Source organism: Brassica napus, chromosome C1 (genome assembly GCF_020379485.1).
Source record: "Brassica napus cultivar Da-Ae chromosome C1, Da-Ae, whole genome shotgun sequence".
Lineage (NCBI taxonomy): Eukaryota > Viridiplantae > Streptophyta > Magnoliopsida > Brassicales > Brassicaceae > Brassica > Brassica napus.
This window is the reverse complement of record NC_063444.1, coordinates 10,591,900-10,609,856: the sequence shown is the minus strand read 5'-3', so window position 1 is coordinate 10,609,856 and position 17,957 is coordinate 10,591,900. Positions and strand designations below refer to the sequence as shown.

General features: G+C 35.6%; 2 protein-coding genes across 2 annotated transcripts; one reads left to right on the top strand and one right to left on the bottom strand.

Annotated features, from left to right (window-relative positions):
* Window positions 1-3,502: 3,502 nt before the first annotated feature.
* On the top strand, window positions 3,503-5,485 carry LOC106443412 (MYB-like transcription factor ODO1). The gene is made up of 2 exons (XM_013884979.3): window positions 3,503-3,930; window positions 4,430-5,485. The coding sequence occupies exons 1-2, from the start codon at window positions 3,668-3,670 to the stop codon at window positions 4,968-4,970; spliced, it is 804 nt and encodes a 267-aa protein (XP_013740433.1). The 5' UTR covers window positions 3,503-3,667; the 3' UTR covers window positions 4,971-5,485.
* A 1,358-nt stretch (window positions 5,486-6,843) lies between these two features.
* On the bottom strand, window positions 6,844-9,220 carry LOC106437614 (FAM10 family protein At4g22670-like). The gene is made up of 10 exons (XM_013878525.3): window positions 8,959-9,220; window positions 8,696-8,750; window positions 8,491-8,619; window positions 8,251-8,419; window positions 8,106-8,170; window positions 7,886-8,026; window positions 7,686-7,802; window positions 7,347-7,559; window positions 7,194-7,251; window positions 6,844-7,111 (listed from the first exon to the last, which is right to left on the bottom strand). The coding sequence occupies exons 1-10, from the start codon at window positions 9,066-9,068 to the stop codon at window positions 7,011-7,013; spliced, it is 1,158 nt and encodes a 385-aa protein (XP_013733979.1). The 5' UTR covers window positions 9,069-9,220; the 3' UTR covers window positions 6,844-7,010.
* Between the last annotated feature and the right edge of the window lie 8,737 nt (window positions 9,221-17,957).

Sequence of the window (17,957 nt, the reverse complement as noted above, 5' to 3'; positions counted from 1 at the left end):
ATTTTTTTTTTGATCAAAGAATTATAATTAATTACTAATAATTAGTACATGAGAGTTGTAGAAATAGAAGAAAGTGGTGGGGTTTAGAGCGGAAGTATCGATTAGTAAGGTGTTGAACTGTCATTTTATTTGTGTTTAAGAGACCTAATCATATATATTCTCATTTGGAGACCTTTTATGCTAATAATTAAGGGGACTTCAGATAGTTCAAATCTTTAAACAACATAAGATTCTTAAGAAAATGAAGAAAAACACGTTTATTACTTGTTAGTGTATTAAAAACAAACTATTCGTTACCATTCATTTGTTTTTAACAAGAAAAATAGGATACTATTTGTCGGAATCAATGAGAAAAGACGATCTAAAACCGATTTGCAGTGGAATTGTCGTCAGAAGTCGGCAGTGTACTTCCGGTTATGTATATATATTTAGAGACGCATTTTGTTGACGAGCACCTGTAAACTAGTTTTATTTGTTTTTCTGCCATTAGGGTTGTCTTAATTACACGCAAACAAACACTTAGGACTTGTGTATGTTACATTTTATCTGGGGACCATGACTAACAAAGAAGACAGGAGGCACAAGTTGTACGATAGTTTGATAACCACTTCCTAATCTTTTTAATTATTTTGATAAGATAGAAATTCAGTAAATATATGTACGTATTACTTACCGAATAATGATTATAAGAGTAGTGAATCTAGTGACTCACAGCCACAGGGCAATGCAACGGAGATTTTTGTACGTCAGAAGTGGGAACATATATATGTATTTGGCGTGGAAAAATCGTAGTAAGAAAATTTATGTTTTGTAAATATTTTTTTGAGCAGTAGCACGAAACACAAGTCAGCGAAATCGGAATCAAGAAAAAAAGGCTAAAGCATTAATTACTAGCTCATTTCATTGAAATTAACTTTGTCATGTCTCGTAGACCAGAAATATAACGCACTTCTGATTACGCCAGAGACGGGTCGGATATCCAGGTAATTTTAAGGTATCTGTAGGATTTATAATTTTACTATCTTTATCCGGATCTGAGGTTCTCGGATATCCGGATATCGGATATCCTTCTAAAAATTATAATATCCGGCGGATATCCGGATCTGGATTTGAATCCTTAAAATAAATAAAAAATAATATTAATATATATAAAAAATATTAACAATAATTTTTTAAAAATATGTATAATGTCTTTAATTATTTCTATGTATAATATTACAAAATTTACATAAAATTTATATATACTATTACAAAAATGAAAATATATTAAATAAAATTAATTTTTATATATAGATATTACTATTTTGAAATATTTATTAATAAAACTTACGGATCCGGATATCCGGACTTAAAAATTAAGATATCTGGATCCGGATCCGGCTTTGACGGATCCAACATTTTACTATCCGGATCCGGATTCGGCCCTTCCGAATTTTCGGATCGGATCCGGATCGAATTTCGGATCGAATCCGGATCTCGGATAAAAGTTTTAGGCTTACTTTTGATTAGTTGCCATGTGAACAAATAGGGGTTCTAAAAGAAATAGTAATGTAAATTGCGGATTTTTTGTATCCCAATCCATCAGAATTAAAAGTCAACAACCTTTCTTTAAAAACTAGTTTCAGGTTGAAAGTAGATGAATGAACGCTTTGGCATTGCACTTCAATGGCCCAAATTAAGTTTACATATGCAACATATCAACACCGTTACACCTAAACCCTAAAATGCCATATTGATTTAGAATTTGGGTCACAACTCTATATCGGTATTTTCGACAAAAGAAAACTCCATATCAGTATGCAGGTCAATGAGAATTTTTTCGAATCAACGCTTCGAATCAAAATTTTATTCCCGTTTCAGCTTTTATTTATAAAATTTTAATTAAAAAGAAGTATGCAGGTCAATGAATGTCTCGCTTTACATAAGAGTATTTAACAATGTCATTTTTGTTAAACTTTTGCAATATCATTCACCAGTATGCAGGTCAATTTGTATCATATATATTTAGCATACAATCTTTTATAGAAGATTTTCTTGAAACACTTCTATCTGAATAAACAAAGCACCTAGTCATCACAGAATCACACGTCTGGTAAACATTTGTGTAAATTGATACGATAAAGAATATTTTAGTTTAAATATTGAAACAAAGAATACTTTGTAACAATACCATGAACCCAAAATTGCAAGTCACCTACAAGTCGCAAGATCAGAACTATCTAGAACCTAAATTGATACAGTGATCTATACGTGTACCCCTACGTGTCAGATAGATACCCGTTAATGTTTGTGTTACCGTATCGACGACGACTAGATATATTCGTTCTAGTAAAAAGGTTAGTTTGTTTATGATTTGGAGTGTTATTCATTCTTTACATTATATTGTCTAATTTATTTTGTTTATTTGTATGTGGATTATCTCATTACCTATGAAACCGTGGGACTATAAAATATACGAGCTTATGTATTTATTTGATATGGAACGAGTATTTGGGTAAAAAGCATATGAGTCGCACGTGTGATTGCGTACGTTGGCACGCACCCTATCCTTTCACATTAGTTCCAAGGTCATTTTCACCAACCAAATGCAACATCCCCAACACTCCTTTCTTTGAGCCTATCTGCGACAGATTTGACAAAGTAAGACAAAATATACTTCTTAACCTTAATCATTATATACTAGATTAGTCTTATTTATATAACCAGTTTCAAGTTTTTAGCTAATTAGCTCCTAATTTATCTATCAAATATATGAAAATGAACCATTCAATATAAAATCTAAAGGAATCATTTTGTGTGTGTATAATATATCATTGCAATAGAAATTCATAGATGAAGTAAGATATAAAAATCTTCTTCCAAACTGTTGTAATTTCCCCATCATGACATCTGTATATACATATGTTGTATGTACCTTAAAATATACACATATATATGAACGAGCAATGCATAATTTTGATTTAGAGCATATATATTCTTTTGTTATTTCTGTGATTAGTTATAATATCGTGTAAAGCGTACATAATACTATAAGTTACAACAATTTATGTATCTTTAATATATTGCCACAAAATAGTTAGTTCTATTTTCTCTAATTTGTTAAGAATCAACCGCTAATGTTATGTAATGAAAATCGTTGAATATTTAGACAGTAAAACTATGCTTCTTTTTAGTTAATGAAAATAAAACTTAGGGCAGTAAGTTTGTCGTTTAAATCTATAGTGAGGTAAATTTTGTTTTTATTTTTCATTTTTAACAAGCATTTTTCTTGATATATGTTTTTTTTACAATTTAAACAGCTTTATCATATGTAATGTTTAAACCATTAATATATCTTCTATATCATTTATATATAGTATATATATATATGCAATCGTTTGACAAAATTGATAAATACATATATAATATATAAATGCGTGTGTAAATTCAATTGATTTAATAATATTAATTTTGGGGGAAAGGTGTGATCAGAATGTTATATATAGGTGGGTAAGCTTATGACAAAACTTCCAAGCTGTTGAGATTTCAATTCTCAGTAACTTTAATTTTCGCATCTCTCTTCCCTCCCTCTGCTATGTTATAATCAATCCCTTCGAACATATACAAAAATCAAACATATTATAAGCAATAACATTTTAAAAAAAAGTAATATCCGCAGTAATATTTAATGGGGAGGCAGCCATGTTGTGACAAGCTGGTGGTGAAGAAAGGGCCGTGGACGGCGGAGGAAGACAAGAAGCTCATAAACTTCATACTCACCAATGGCCATTGTTGCTGGCGTGCTCTGCCGAAGCTGGCCGGTCTCCGCCGCTGTGGGAAAAGCTGCCGCCTGCGGTGGACCAATTATCTCCGGCCTGACTTGAAAAGAGGCCTTCTCTCTCACGATGAGGAACAACTTGTCATCGATCTTCATGCTCATCTTGGCAACAAGTAAGCTTTAATAACTAATCATATGTTAATTCGACATAATTTTTCTGTTCTCAATCTTTTGTATCTTATATTGGAGCTTAATACTTCTCAAAATATGTTTATTTTTTAAGTTAACTAAAACTAGGCTTAAGGTAATTAAACGTTTGGTTTGGATCGGGCATAGTAATGAAAATGTATAGTGTCAATTGTGGATTGTGTATAATGTGCCAAAATATAAATTAGATAGTTCTAAAGAAGATGGTCAAAATAGTAGATTTTAAATATTTTTCTTTTAAATAGTAGAATTATGTAGACGAACTAATTCGTTTTACATGTATTTTTTTTTGATATAAACTTCAAGACAAAGTAACGTCTTTCTCGTCCAAAGATAATGTTAACTTACTTTTGTCAATTTCCTTGTTTTAATATTTCAAGATTTGAACATCTCCACCAACACTTCGTAAAATATTATGTAAGGTTATTGTAATTAATAATTTCTTAAATCATTGGTTTACTATAGGTGGTCTAAGATAGCTTCAAGGTTACCCGGAAGAACTGATAACGAAATAAAAAACCATTGGAATACTCACATCAAGAAAAAACTTGTTAAGATGGGAATCGACCCTATGACACATCAACCTCTAAACCAAGAACCGAATAACACCAATAATCCCCAAAGCCTTTCCTCGACTTCAGATGATATCTCAATGAAACCAAGGAGCGGCAGTACCAAAGAGACAAATGGCACGCTTACGGAAGACGAAAGCAGCAGCACGGTTACTGGTCAAAACAATTCAACGGATAATGAAAATCATCTACTTAGTAACATATATAATGATGAAGAATTGTTTAGTCATTTATGGTCCGATGAAACTACTACCGCTGAAGCTCCGTGGAGTGATAGTAACGATGGCTTTGGTGGAACATTATATCATCATGACAACAATATGTCGGGCGCAGGAGCAGATTTTCCGATATGGTCACCGGAAGGAATCAACGGCAATGATTGGACGTTTCTGGATTATTGCCAAGACTTTGGTGTACATGATTTTGGGTTTTGACTCTCTCCTCACCACATGACATAATGGAAACTCTACGGAGAATGGAGATGAGTCACAACACACACGCATTAATTAGTGTCATGTTTTATGCATAAGTGGCATATATACATGTACATACATGCATGCAAATATAAACTCAGCAAGGGTGCACCATGGTTTCCAAGTATTACGCATTAGTCTAGGGGTCTATAGTATATGTGGGGATACGTCCAAGTCAAGAAAAGATAATTAAGTTCAAGTCAGTTAGGTTTTGTATAGTTAATTACTTAATTATTCACATGTTCCCATCCCAAATCCAAAGAAAGTCGTATGAAGATAATGTGAATGTATGTTTTCGCTATCAGGGTCCAACTTTAGGTTAGAATAAAACTCTAGAGAGTTTGAGACACTATATATGTCCTCTCCCGGACTCGCGCATGTGTTGTATTTTTTTTTTCTTCTCTTTATTGTATAGATTTGTATGCATGAATAATCTTAAGATAAATATTAGTATACAAATTAATAAACGTTAAATCTTATGTGTTAACCTCGACGAACAAGAAAATGATCAATAAACTATTATTATAACCTCGACGAATAAGACGAGATGATGTAAGATTCGCCATCAACGTTTGAACCTTTTAGCTTAGAATGGCCGTGGCTCTTATTTTGGTATATTTCATCTTTGACCATATATATTTGGTCTTTCCATTTCTTTTTTTTTGATCTTCAAAGATGATATGATTCTAATCAAATTAAGTTGAGTATGTGGAGGAATTTCTCAATTTACATCAACATCACAATCCTCCCTGAGCTGAATCAGTTGTCACACCGGTAAGAGCCATTGAATTAAGCATCTTAGGCCACCATTATACCTTAGTGGGGTTCTAAAAAAAATTATTGTGTGGGTTCCACAAAAAACATAAGAATCTGTCACAGAAATTATGAAATAAGGACCAATTTTGGAGTGTTTATTGCACTGTTCACGGATTTCACTGACACGTGGCGTTCTGCGATTAGTTCGTTTTTAAATTTTTTTTTATTTCAAACGAAGAAAAAATCAAAAAGGTTTACTAAGAAACCGCACCGGTTTCAGCAATAATTATGCTCTTAGCGTATCACAGCTTGGATTTCATATCGTTTTCAAAATGTGTTCAGTAAGTAACTTAACTGCAAAATAATTTTAGGGAATAGGTTTTTCTTAACCTTCAAAACAAGTTCATTAGTGCAAATAATTAATGGTTAAATAACTTTACGACATGTTTTTTCACCAACCTCATAATCCCTTAAAATTGAAATGTATGTACTTACTTATCTACCAGTTGCTATTAAATTACAAGTGGTCAGATTCTTAAAGATTCAAATAAGTCAAACGGTAAATTAAGTGTGTGTCGGTTTAACTTCAAAGTTGTTTTTAAGACTATCAGGTCAAATCATTTGAAATGAGATGATACGACGACAAAGTTAAATGGGAACGTAAAACCGTCAACACTAAGACTTGTATATATTTGGTCTCGTCAACGAACGACTTTAAACAAAAGAGTTCATTTTATTCTTCATCACTTTAAATTCCCTTGAAAAAACATTTCCACTGAAGATTTGTGGATCACAAAATATAACACATTCGTCTCTTAAGAATTGCCAAGTTGTCTACTGACATAGTGCAAAGTGTGCACTTGTATTCTTTTGCACACACAAAGTGTATACTCATTACTTGTATATAGTGAATTTTTGGAAATGTCAAAATGAAATTTCAAATAACATTCACCAATTTTCATAGACATGACGAGAGCAACCTTTAAAGAACGGTGTCACCATTTATGGATGGCCATAATACAAAACGATTTGCTTTTGTAGTCTTTCAAACCTTTAATAGGTTTTAGGGAAGGTAAAAAAACGAACATGAGATAATATTATTAACGAACTTGTAAAAGAGTGATGTTTCTGTTCAAACTTCTCTCACAACGAAAATACAAAATACAAAAAGATCCCCAACATATCACTCATCTCACGAAGTTACCACATAAATTGCAAAAGACAAAAGCTGTTCTGTTTTTTTTTTTACTTAGGTGCTCCTCCGAACTTGCCCATCATCTTTGCAATCACTGGAGCCACCTTCGGGTTCGCCTGATGCTTGGCTAGATTCGCAGGGTTCTTCATCACTGTTCAACCACAATATATATAACTTAAACCTCACGGTAACTCAAACCAAGAAGTATTAACATCAACAGTAATTTATAATACCATCTTGAAGAGCAGCCATGACTTCTGGGTCACTAAATGCCGTCATTAGCTCAGGATCCTGCTCAACAAAAATATTATAGCCATTCTCAAAAATATCAGATCCCTTCTTTGTTCATGCAAAAATCTAAACTTTTGCTAAGTTCACACTCTTACGTTCAATATTTTGCTAAAGTCAACACCACCAGGCATACCACCAGCGCCTGCACCAGGCTTTCCTTCCGGAAATCCCCCTGGCATACCTCCAGGGAAACCGCCTGCACCAGGCATACCCCCGGGGAATCCACTGGGCATACCACCTGGGAAACCGCCTCCTGATGGTCTGCTTGATGATGATTGTTCTTCTTTCTTAGCTTTATCATAGGCAGCCTTACAGGACAGAAAAAGATACATGGATAAGCCCAAGATAATTAGACAAAAACTAAAACATGATTATCCAATTAAACCCACATTTAGCTAACTAACTGATACTATCATGGTCTAACAAAGCTATACCTGAGCTTCAGCGCGGCGACGTTGTCTATCACGTGCAGCCTTCTTGTCATCTCTTTCCTTCCGTAGTCTGTCATACTTCCTACGATGCTCCTCAAGCTTATGAGCATTTGGCTCAACCTAATAAATTATTTCAAGACAATGACCATCAGAAAACTTACACTAATGCTTTGTTTATGAAATTCAAAAAAAAGAATCAATACCTTCTTGAGTACAGCGCTTATTTCCTCATCATAGTCTATGGTAGACGCAAGGTGAAGGTCTTTTGCAGCCTCTGCCCATTCTCCAAGCATGGCACGAGCCATGCCTCGCGCCTTGTATCCCTTGGCAGAATCAGGGTTAATCTGCAATCCCCAAACGCAGAAAGCTTTAGCTATCATCATCATTAGAAAAAAAAAACAAAGCTCCTGAGAAAAATTATACCTCCAAAGCAGCGTATGCGTCTCGAATAGCAGCGTTTGGCTTCTTCAGCTTAATGTAGACACTAGCTGAAACCACAATACTTAAGAAAAGTTGAGCACAGAGACTCGTTAATAGTTAAAAGAAGAGAATCAACTTGAAGTCTCACCTCTGTTTCCATACATAATAGCTGATGCAGGGTTCAACGTTATCGCCTGAGTCAAATGCTCAATTGCTTCATCAAAGTTTCCTTCAGAGAGAGCCTCCATGGCTTTGCCCTTAGCTTCTTGAGCAGCTTCGCGGTTCTCATCGGTCACTTCCACTGATGCATCACCCATCTAAAGCAAAAGGAGTTAAAAAGAGATATTAAGCAGAGAGAAGAGCTAGTAAATCATATATTGCTTACTACCTTCTGAGGAGGATCATTATCAGGTTCAACAGTGTCTCCTTCAAGCTCCACATCAGATTCAACAATCTCGTCCTCTTCTTCAGTTTCCTCCATATCATCATCACTCTCTTCTTCCACTACGAAACTCCTCTGTTTAAAACAGAAACAAATCAATCAAACACACACGCACGCAAACGAACTTCAACCAAAAGTAATGATGATATACCGCTTTGGAGTCTTTGTGTTCTTCATTACCAGCAGTGGGAATCTTAGCACCAAGACTGAAAGAGACAACACAAAGCAGAGTACCCTCACGGATCAAAAGACAGGACCTTTCTTCAACAAGAGAGGAAAGGGTCTAACAATCCCACGAGAGATCAGTATATATAACACACGAACAAGTAAACAGAGCCACAAAGATCAAAACTTTTGAATCTCAACCACGACAGATACAAACAGATTAGATCGAAGCGTAGGAGGGTTCAGAACCTGTGGAGATAGTCGCGGAAGAAGGAGAGGGAAGGTGTAGAGAGAAGGGAAGGGTCAGACTTGCACTGCTCGATGAAGAGCTTGAGTTCGCTAAGCTTCGTCGCATCCATACCTTTACGATCTGCGAGAGAGAGGAGACAAAGAGTGTGATTTGGTTTAGGTATGGAAGGAAGCAAGTGTTTTGATTAAAGTCTGTGTCTTTTTCTTTTGTTTCGATTTCGAAAATATTGTTCTAGCACCTTCTTCTTCTTCTTCTTTCTCTATCTTAAATGGATAAGATCATCGTCGGATTTTAACCGGACTCTTACCTTTTTCGTGATACAAAACCGTATACGATTCAGTTGAACCGAACCAAAGTGTTTTGAACATAAATAACATTTATAAACTCGAATATATTTGCATTATTAGCTGCTAGGTGCATACATATTGTTTGTCGACCAATACATTTTTTTTTTGTTATTCACGGCGACAATTCATTTGTTCCAATCACGATGTTCATAACCCCGTCAATTAAGGCCCACAATATTAAAATGATACCAACAATTCTGCACAAAAACATTTTAAAAAAAAAGAAATGTAATAATACTACACATATTGTATAAGACTAAAGTATTAGTATCTAACCGGTAACTATCACGATAACCTTGTGAACACAAAAAAAAAAAAATTGATAGGAATAAAATTATAGAAATGAAAGAGAATAGTTGATAGGAATAATTATTCATCAAATTAACGAGGAACAAATTTGTTCTATATTGTTTTACAGTAAAAAAATAAAAACAAAAAAACCTCTTTATAAATGGTAAAAAAAATTAGAAACATTAAAGAATGCATTATTATTATTCTTTTTTTGGTCACCAGTTAGACTCTTAGTCTCTTATACCAAAAAAATATTACCTATGTTTCACAAAGATAGATTTTTAGTATTTACATACATATTAAAACACATTAAATCAGTATAATAAATATATATATAATATTGTAATTATTAATTTTTAATAAATTTTCAATAAAATTTAGAAATTACAAAAAATATATCTTTGTAAAATATTTTTTTCTAAAACATTTTTCTTAAAGGAACGTATGAAATATTAAATAAGGCAACATCATATAGTAAAAAGTAACGAGAATAAGTGTTAAAAAACGTAATGAGAGTATGCATGTGGGACTCAAGTTTTGGTTTGAGACGATGTAGGTAAACATTTTCCTCATTTTCTTTTTACCAAAATTTTGATAATTTTTAAAAGCATTTTCTTTATAAGACTATATACAATAGATTCAACACACAACACCCTCCACATCATCTTCTATTTCTTTCACATCAGTTTATCTATCTACCACCTAATAATTTAACACCATTCATTTTTTATACTCTAAAATGATTTGTTTAATAAAATTCAACACCCTACCCTACCATTTTTATTTTCCATATTTTTGTTTTGTTTTACATCTTTTATTTTGTAATTACGTATTAATAATTATTATTAGTTTAAATTAAATTAAAATATATTTTTTTGTCAGCAACAAAAACAAACTCATATAGACTATGTAAACCAAACTGGTAGCTCCGCATCCATATGGACTACAAACGAGGGTTACTTTTTTGTACTGCGTGCTAGACTATCCGCTCTTGAATTTAACGTCCTTGGTATATAGATGAGCTCTGAGCTGTGAAAACTTCTTTGCAAGATCTTGATATCTTCCAGATAACTTGCAAATGCGGGTAATTCTTCAGGTTCAGAAACCATCTTCACCAACTGAGAACAATCCGTCGCAAAAGTAACAGTATACTGTCTTAAATTCCTCATACATTTCATTGCCCAAATGAGCGCCTCTATCTCCGAATGAAGGGGTGATTGACACACTCTAGTATTCTTTGCTCCCATCAAACTATCAAATCCTTCCAAAGTACTACACCATCCTCGTCCCGAATATCTATCATGTTCTTTCCATGATCCATCCGTAAAGCACCATCTACTGAGGATAGTGGGGACCGACGCATTCACTACCGATCGGATCTGATCAGATCTATGTGCATGATTAATTTGCGCCTCAGCCCAGAGGACCGACTCTGTTTCCGCCAACTTGAGAGTATCGCGGAGGTCAATATCCAAATTGCTAAAAACCTTGTTGTTTGTTCCTTTCCATATATACCATAGAATCCATGCAAAATGGTGATCTTCCATTGCCGGAGACACTCTCCAAAATAAATGATCCATATTTGGAAAAAGTGAATGAAGGGAAAAAATATATGGGTTAGACGGAATCCGTGAAAGTGCCCAGACCTGAATTGCCGGAGGGCATTCAAAAAAGACATGATTTATGGATTCCTCAGGTGCTCCACATCGTGCACATATCGTATCCCCTTGAATTCCTCGTGAACGTAGATTTTTCTTTACCGCTATGCAACCTATGACCAGTTGCCAAAGAAAATGTTTTAACTTAGGTGGACATCGCACTTTCCAGCAGTGTGCTTTCAATAACGAAACTGATGGACCATACTCTGTTAGTGCCCTAACTTTATCTGGATACACTCGCTCCACTTCATAGCCTGATTTAACCGTGTATCTACCATTCTTTGTAAAATACCATCCATCCCGATCTGCTGTTCGAAACCGTCTTAAAGGTATACTCTACATTATCTGCACATCGTTCGGGTCCACCAAAGTCCTGATAACCTGTGAATTCCTTGTTCTTAATGTTTCATCAATAAGAGAATCCACCGTAAGATCCGGGTAAAGGTTGTTTTGATTTTTGTTTGCTGGTCTCGGGCGGGTGGATGGGAGCCAAGGGTCATTCCATACTGAAATAGATGATCTTGATCCCACCCTTTTGATTAGTCTTTTGCTAACCAGAGATCTAGCTGAGACAATACTACGCCAGCCATAAGATGAAGAGTAAGATCTAATTGGTTATAGGGGTGAAGCATTCCTGAAATACCTTCCTTTGAACACTCGTGCAAATAAAGTGTTCGGTTTCTCAATTAATCTCCAGAATTGTTTCCCAAGCATTCCCGTATTCAAATATGTAAGGTCTTTAAAACCCAAACCTCCTTCATCCTTAGGCACACAGATTTTATCCCAAGATTTCCAATGCATCCCTCTAGTATTACCTCCTGGACTCCACAAAAACCGTGCCACTGCGCTTGTCAGTTTTTTCATCAGCATTTTCAGAATACGATAACATCCCATTACATGGTTTGGCAGAGCTGTTACCACTGATTTTATAATCACTTCTTTACCCCCTTTAGTGAAAAACTTGAAAGTCCATCCATTGACCCTGTTATTTAATCTCTCTTGAACAAAACCAAAGACTTGTATCTTTGAACCTTCCAAACTCTCAGGTATTCCCAGGTATGATCCCATTCCACCTAGATTATGTATTCCCAAAATGTCTTGTACATCCTGCCTTAAGTCTTCCTCGACCTTATGCCCAAACTGAATCGAAGATTTTTCAAAATTTATCTGCTGACCTGATACCATTTCATATTCCTTAAGAATCCGCAGAATAGTCCTGGCATTCTTCTTTTTTTGCTTTGCAGAAGAAGAGGCTATCATCTGCAAAGAGTAAATGGGATATCGAAGGGCAAGCCCTAGCCACTTTTATACCCGTCAGATGTTTCTCCCTCTCCACCTTTTTAATATTCGCTACCAGCGCTTCCGTGCACATAATAAATAGATAAGGAGAAAGAGGATCCCCCTGACGAAGCCCTCGCTGTGGAATTATATTTCCTTTCGGTTGCCCATTTAATAACACTCTATATTGTACTGAGGAAATACATTCCATCATCAGTTGTATCCAATGGTGATCAAAACCCATTTTAGATAGAAGTTGTTGAATGAAAATCCATTCAACTCTATCATAAGCTTTACCCAAATCCGTTTTTATGGCCATAAATTTGTCCTTACACGCATTATTAGTCCTCAATCCATGGAACATCTCCTGAGCTATAAGTATGTTATCCGAGATCAGCCTTCCCGGCACAAAGGCCGATTGTGTTTCCGAGATAAGAGAAGGAAGGCACACCTTCAACCTCTGACATAAGACATTCGATATAATCTTATATCCTACATTACATAAACTGATAGGTCTGAGTTCAGTCATTCTCGTAGGTCTATCCGTTTTAGGGATTAAACAAATATTCGTCATATTTAACCTTGTATCTAGGATCCCTGATGACAAAAAATCATTAACCATTTCCAGTAGATCCTTTTTTATTATATGCCAAGAGAGCTGAAAGAAAAGAGCCGTCATCCCATCCGGTCCTGGGGCTTTTTCCGAATGCATCATAAACAAAGCTTGACGTACTTCCTCCTTAGTTGCAAGCCGGATTTGACCGCTGATTCATCTGAGGAGTAATCGTAGGTATAATCTCTTCCAAAAAACCATCAAACTCTGTAGGAGAGGCTGTCTGGAACAAATCTCCAAAATAATCTACTGCTACCTTCTCTACACCTTGTTCCTTAATAATCCATTCACCATTCGTATCATATAGGCCAACAATTCTATTACGAGCCCGGTGTTGTTTTATCAGTGCATGATAGAACTTTGTATTCAAATCTCCTGAAGTATGCCACATATTACGATTTTTTTGTTGCCAATACTTTTCCTCGTCTTTATACGCTTCCTGCAATTTCCTCGAAACATCCAAGATTTCCTCTTGAGTTCTACTATTATCGTTTTGAACTTCTTCCAGCGCTTGTTGCAGCTCACTGATTTTTTCCTTCCCATATGGTAGGTTATTTTTACGCCATGTGGAAATCTCATGTCGGCAATTAATAATTTTTGATATGAAACCCCCCGAATTCTTCGCTGCCGATTCTCCCCAACCCCTCTCAATTGAATCCAATAAACCCTCATGTCCAATCCACCTTTTATCAAAACGGAATTGTCCTTGTCGCCGCTGTATTTTATTGTCCAAGTAAGCCACCACTAGTCTATGGTCAGAACTCACCATTCCTAAGTATTCTGTGAAAGAACATGGAAAAAGTGCATGTCAATCTTCATTGGTCAATGCTCGGTCCAACCGACACTTAACCGATCTTTTACTTCTTCTTCCTTGCCAGGACATCCTATTTCCTCTGGCTGGGAATTCCAGTAATCCCGCATCCCTAATCATATTATTAAAAGATAAGAAAGATGTTGGGTTCCTTAGCGTTTCTCCTTCTTTTTCATGATTACCGGTAATCTCATTCAAATCTCATATTATAAACCACGGCTCTGATCTTTCCAGGCCGTACCTGGTTAAACGTTACCATACGTGATCTCTCAGCTGTTGTACTGGCTCTCCATATACAAAAGTCATAAAAACTTTTTTCCCTAGAGCCATCGCTTTCACATCAATCATCCTATACTAGTATATAAAATATTTACCTAGAATTCATTATTATAGAATAAAGAAAGTCCTCCTCTTGTACCAATTGGGTCCACCGTAACTAAGTTGTCATAGCCGAAATGGGCCTGAAAAACTTGAATGAAAGTTAAACCTTGTTTTGTTTCCGACAAAAATAGAAAATCCGGTTTGTGTTTATGCCAAATTTCCCTTTGGTAACTGTTTGTCTAATTACTTCCCGCACCTCTACAATTCCAACTCAATACTTTCATAAAAATTTCCTATTAATAAGCTCTACAGAGCTAGTCAACCGGGAGTGAAGAGACCCTAACAGTCCATAAATTGATATGGATGTACTTACGTAACTCATATACCCAGAAACATGTTTATATTTATCCCTTTGGCTTCTTAGTATTACTACAATCTCTATGTCGTCCTTGAAACTATGCAACATTAAACCTGTAGCCTGATACCCATATAAACACTCTTGTAGCCATGTTTTCCGATAAAAAATATAATCAACAAGGGAGCATAAGGCTAATACATTTTCCACCCAAGATGATAAATTTGGAAGCGTTAATATAATGGACCCGACAAATGCAACATCTTGAACAACACATAATGAGACGACCCAAGAGTACTTAAGAAATATCATTTGTATCGACATAAATTTCCACAAAGACCACGACTGAGAAATATCCATACAGTTGCCTTGATCAAATTAAACACTCCATATTTGCATTAACTGTTGAGTCCACTCCATATCAAACATTTCCAACTTGACAAAATCATCAGAAACAGGCCATATTAACATCATTTGAAAAACCTTGCACCCATAATCCACGCCCATAACCGTTTTCTCAGTGTACTTCAATAGTGTCTGTGTTTGACTTAAGGAGACCAAACACATGAGAAGTAGCATAGTAAGACGTCTCATGCCGTCACTACGTAACCGGATTTGTAAAAACCCTCGACCTTTTGCATCACTGAGCCTTCAGACCAAAGAAAACCGCTTCCACAAGATGGTTTATATTAGAAAATATAACCCATCCCCGAAATCAAACTCTAATGCATTATACGAATAATAATCCGTAGCAAACCAATTTACGTAAACCAGAGACCATGTTCTCTCGGCCCCTCTTCCGCTCAGATCAGTAACAGAATTGTTTCCTTTCCTGAAACTCTTTCCATTGACCAAATATACCATCCAAACATCATACGTACTCCTCATTTGTTCTGAAAGAATTGTAATTACAACAGGATGATGATAAACATCAAGCTTTATTGATACCATATCGTCCACCTGTGCCACCATGAAGAAGAGCTCCATAACTGTTGTAATACCAAAGCTGGATCTCTGCAACTGGGTTGATGAAGCCAGGCAGAGAAATTGTCTTGCTGCGAGTGATCCAAGCGATGCAACCAAGACAACCAGAAAATTTATATCAAGACAATGTGACCAAGTAACACCAAACATCCCTCTTAGGTTCCAAATAAAAACCAAACACCAATGTGAAACTGCCCCAATGAAGATCAACCAAACAGTATCAACGCTTATCAAAAGAAAGAACCTATGATAATAAGCATAGTAGCCTTCATCTTCTTTAAGGAGCTAACCAACATCGTTAACCCAAAAATAAATAAGGAAAATATAAAGAAAAAACCAAATATGCTCAAAGAGCTTATTAAAACATTAGAAACAAGGAAATCCACGATCACAAACTGCTCCCATAACTTTTTCCCTTTCTTAAGCTGATCCACATTCTCAATAGAGTTATTCTCCTCTGCAACACCACTAGCTCCATCCAGACTCTTGTCCTTTTCCTCCCCATCCATCAGGTTTTGAAAGTCATTATCAATACCTTCATTCTCCCCTGTCTTTTACATATTAATCTGTTCCTCATTTACCTCCATCACATCCTCATCTAAAACCTTAGCGCCAACCTCTAATGCTTTATTTGCTAGTTCTAAGCCATTCTCCATCTCTACAAAATTCATAATTACCTCTGTAGGGTCTGTCTGAGCCAGGTTTGTTTCCAGCTGGGCCACTGAAGGGATTGGCTTAGTTATCTGCTCCTCCCCCTTTTGAACGCTCCGTAACACGTTATCCTGAATCTCTCCTTCTTCATGTGGTTCCTTTCGTATATTGCACAAAGGACTTATTTCCCTTTTTGAGCCCCTGCAAGACCGACCCAGCTCCTCCTGTGATGTGCCTCTTAATGATAGCCGAAGCCTATCAATCCCAGTCTTCCCCGTATACCAAAAAATCCTTCGTGAATCCGAGAAATCTCGTAGCGATTTCGGTAAAACCCTTGTAACCATATACCCTTGTCGATTCCATGTCACTCTGATCTTGTCGTCCTAACAAAGATCTACTCGATCCCGTATCCTCCACTGATTGCCCGGATCCCATCGTCGAAAAAGCATGGAAACCCTAGAAAGTTGTCGCCGTCGCCAGAAAATATTGTTATAACACGCATCTAAAAATTTTAATTTTTATAGCAATTTAACGTTTTTTGTCAAAAAAAAAAATTTCCAAGAGACATGTGAGATGATAGATGATTAAAATTAATAATAGAGATTCATGTTCATCTCTTAAGTCTCCAATACGGGATTACATTACTGAAATGTAAGCCATTCTTATAGACGTTTTTATTTATTTGTTTGTTCGTTTCCTCTTTCCTTAGTCTGACACCTTGGTGGACAAAGAGAGAAGAAGGTCAAAGTTGTGTGTGTTTGACTAGATCTGCTTGCAATTCGTGATGCACATTTGAATCACGCAACTCAGATCTAGCCCGTACGTGATTTGCAAATGCAGGTTACACTTCGGTCGAGAATGATTGTGGTGCATTATATCCACTTGTCTCAGGTTGATCATAATCAGTCCAGTTTTGAGCATATATATCTCGTTCATCCTCAACAATCATATTATGCAATATGATACTCGATCTCTATGATAGCCAAATCGGAAATTTCCCACAAGCGAGCTGGAATGAATAGTTGTTGGGATTTGGATAGTTAAAAGAGTTGTTTGAAGGGTTTTGAATATTATTAGAAGGGCTTATTTGTGAAATAGCTAAGAAAAAAAAGGAAAATTAGTTTTGTAGAGAGAAGGTAGAGAGAGATAGGAAGAGAAAGAAGGAGAAAGGGTGGAATTTTAGTTAGATAGTGAATTATGGTTTTTTGGGTGTTATCTCACCCAATTTCCCTTATTATAAGGGTTTTGGTTGGGATCCATTTTTTCAAAAAAGATAGAAAAATATAAAAACGAGAGTTATGAGAGACTAAAGATAATTTTTTTTCTGTGTCCAAATCTAATGAAACAAGTCTCTATTTATAGAGTATGAAAATGATAAATTTTGATATAACTTTTTTTAAAAATAAATATTTTAATATACAATAATTGAATCAAATAATGTAGGAGAGAAAAAAACTAAAACACAGTCAATCAAAGAAAAGTCGCCAGAACCGCTTTCTCTTTGGCCAATGGAATTGCGCCATATCGAACTGTCTCTCTCCTTCTCAACGGGTTTATTTTTTCAGCTAGTTGTGTACCAGCTCATTTTAAACGCATGATTAAACATACCACTGCACCTGGTCAACTGTTGAATTAATATTTTCAACAAGCCATTGCACTCGGTCTAAGATCTTTTCTGTAATAATAGTG

What these genes read in the sequence shown, in the direction of transcription:
- LOC106443412 (XM_013884979.3), top strand. Translation starts at nt 3,668, where the DNA reads ATGGGGAGGCAGCCATGTTGTGACAAGCTGGTGGTGAAGAAAGGGCCG. An exon ending in CATGCTCATCTTGGCAACAA is followed by an intron (nt 3,931 to 4,429) that starts GTAAGCTTTAAT and finishes GGTTTACTATAG; the next exon opens with GTGGTCTAAGATAGCTTCAA.
- LOC106437614 (XM_013878525.3), bottom strand. Translation starts at nt 9,068, where the DNA reads ATGGATGCGACGAAGCTTAGCGAACTCAAGCTCTTCATCGAGCAGTGC. An exon ending in GTCGCCGCGCTGAAGCTCAG is followed by an intron (nt 7,560 to 7,685) that starts GTATAGCTTTGT and finishes CTGTCCTGTAAG; the next exon opens with GCTGCCTATGATAAAGCTAA. An exon ending in ACTTTAGCAAAATATTGAAC is followed by an intron (nt 7,252 to 7,346) that starts GTAAGAGTGTGA and finishes TTTGTTGAGCAG; the next exon opens with GATCCTGAGCTAATGACGGC.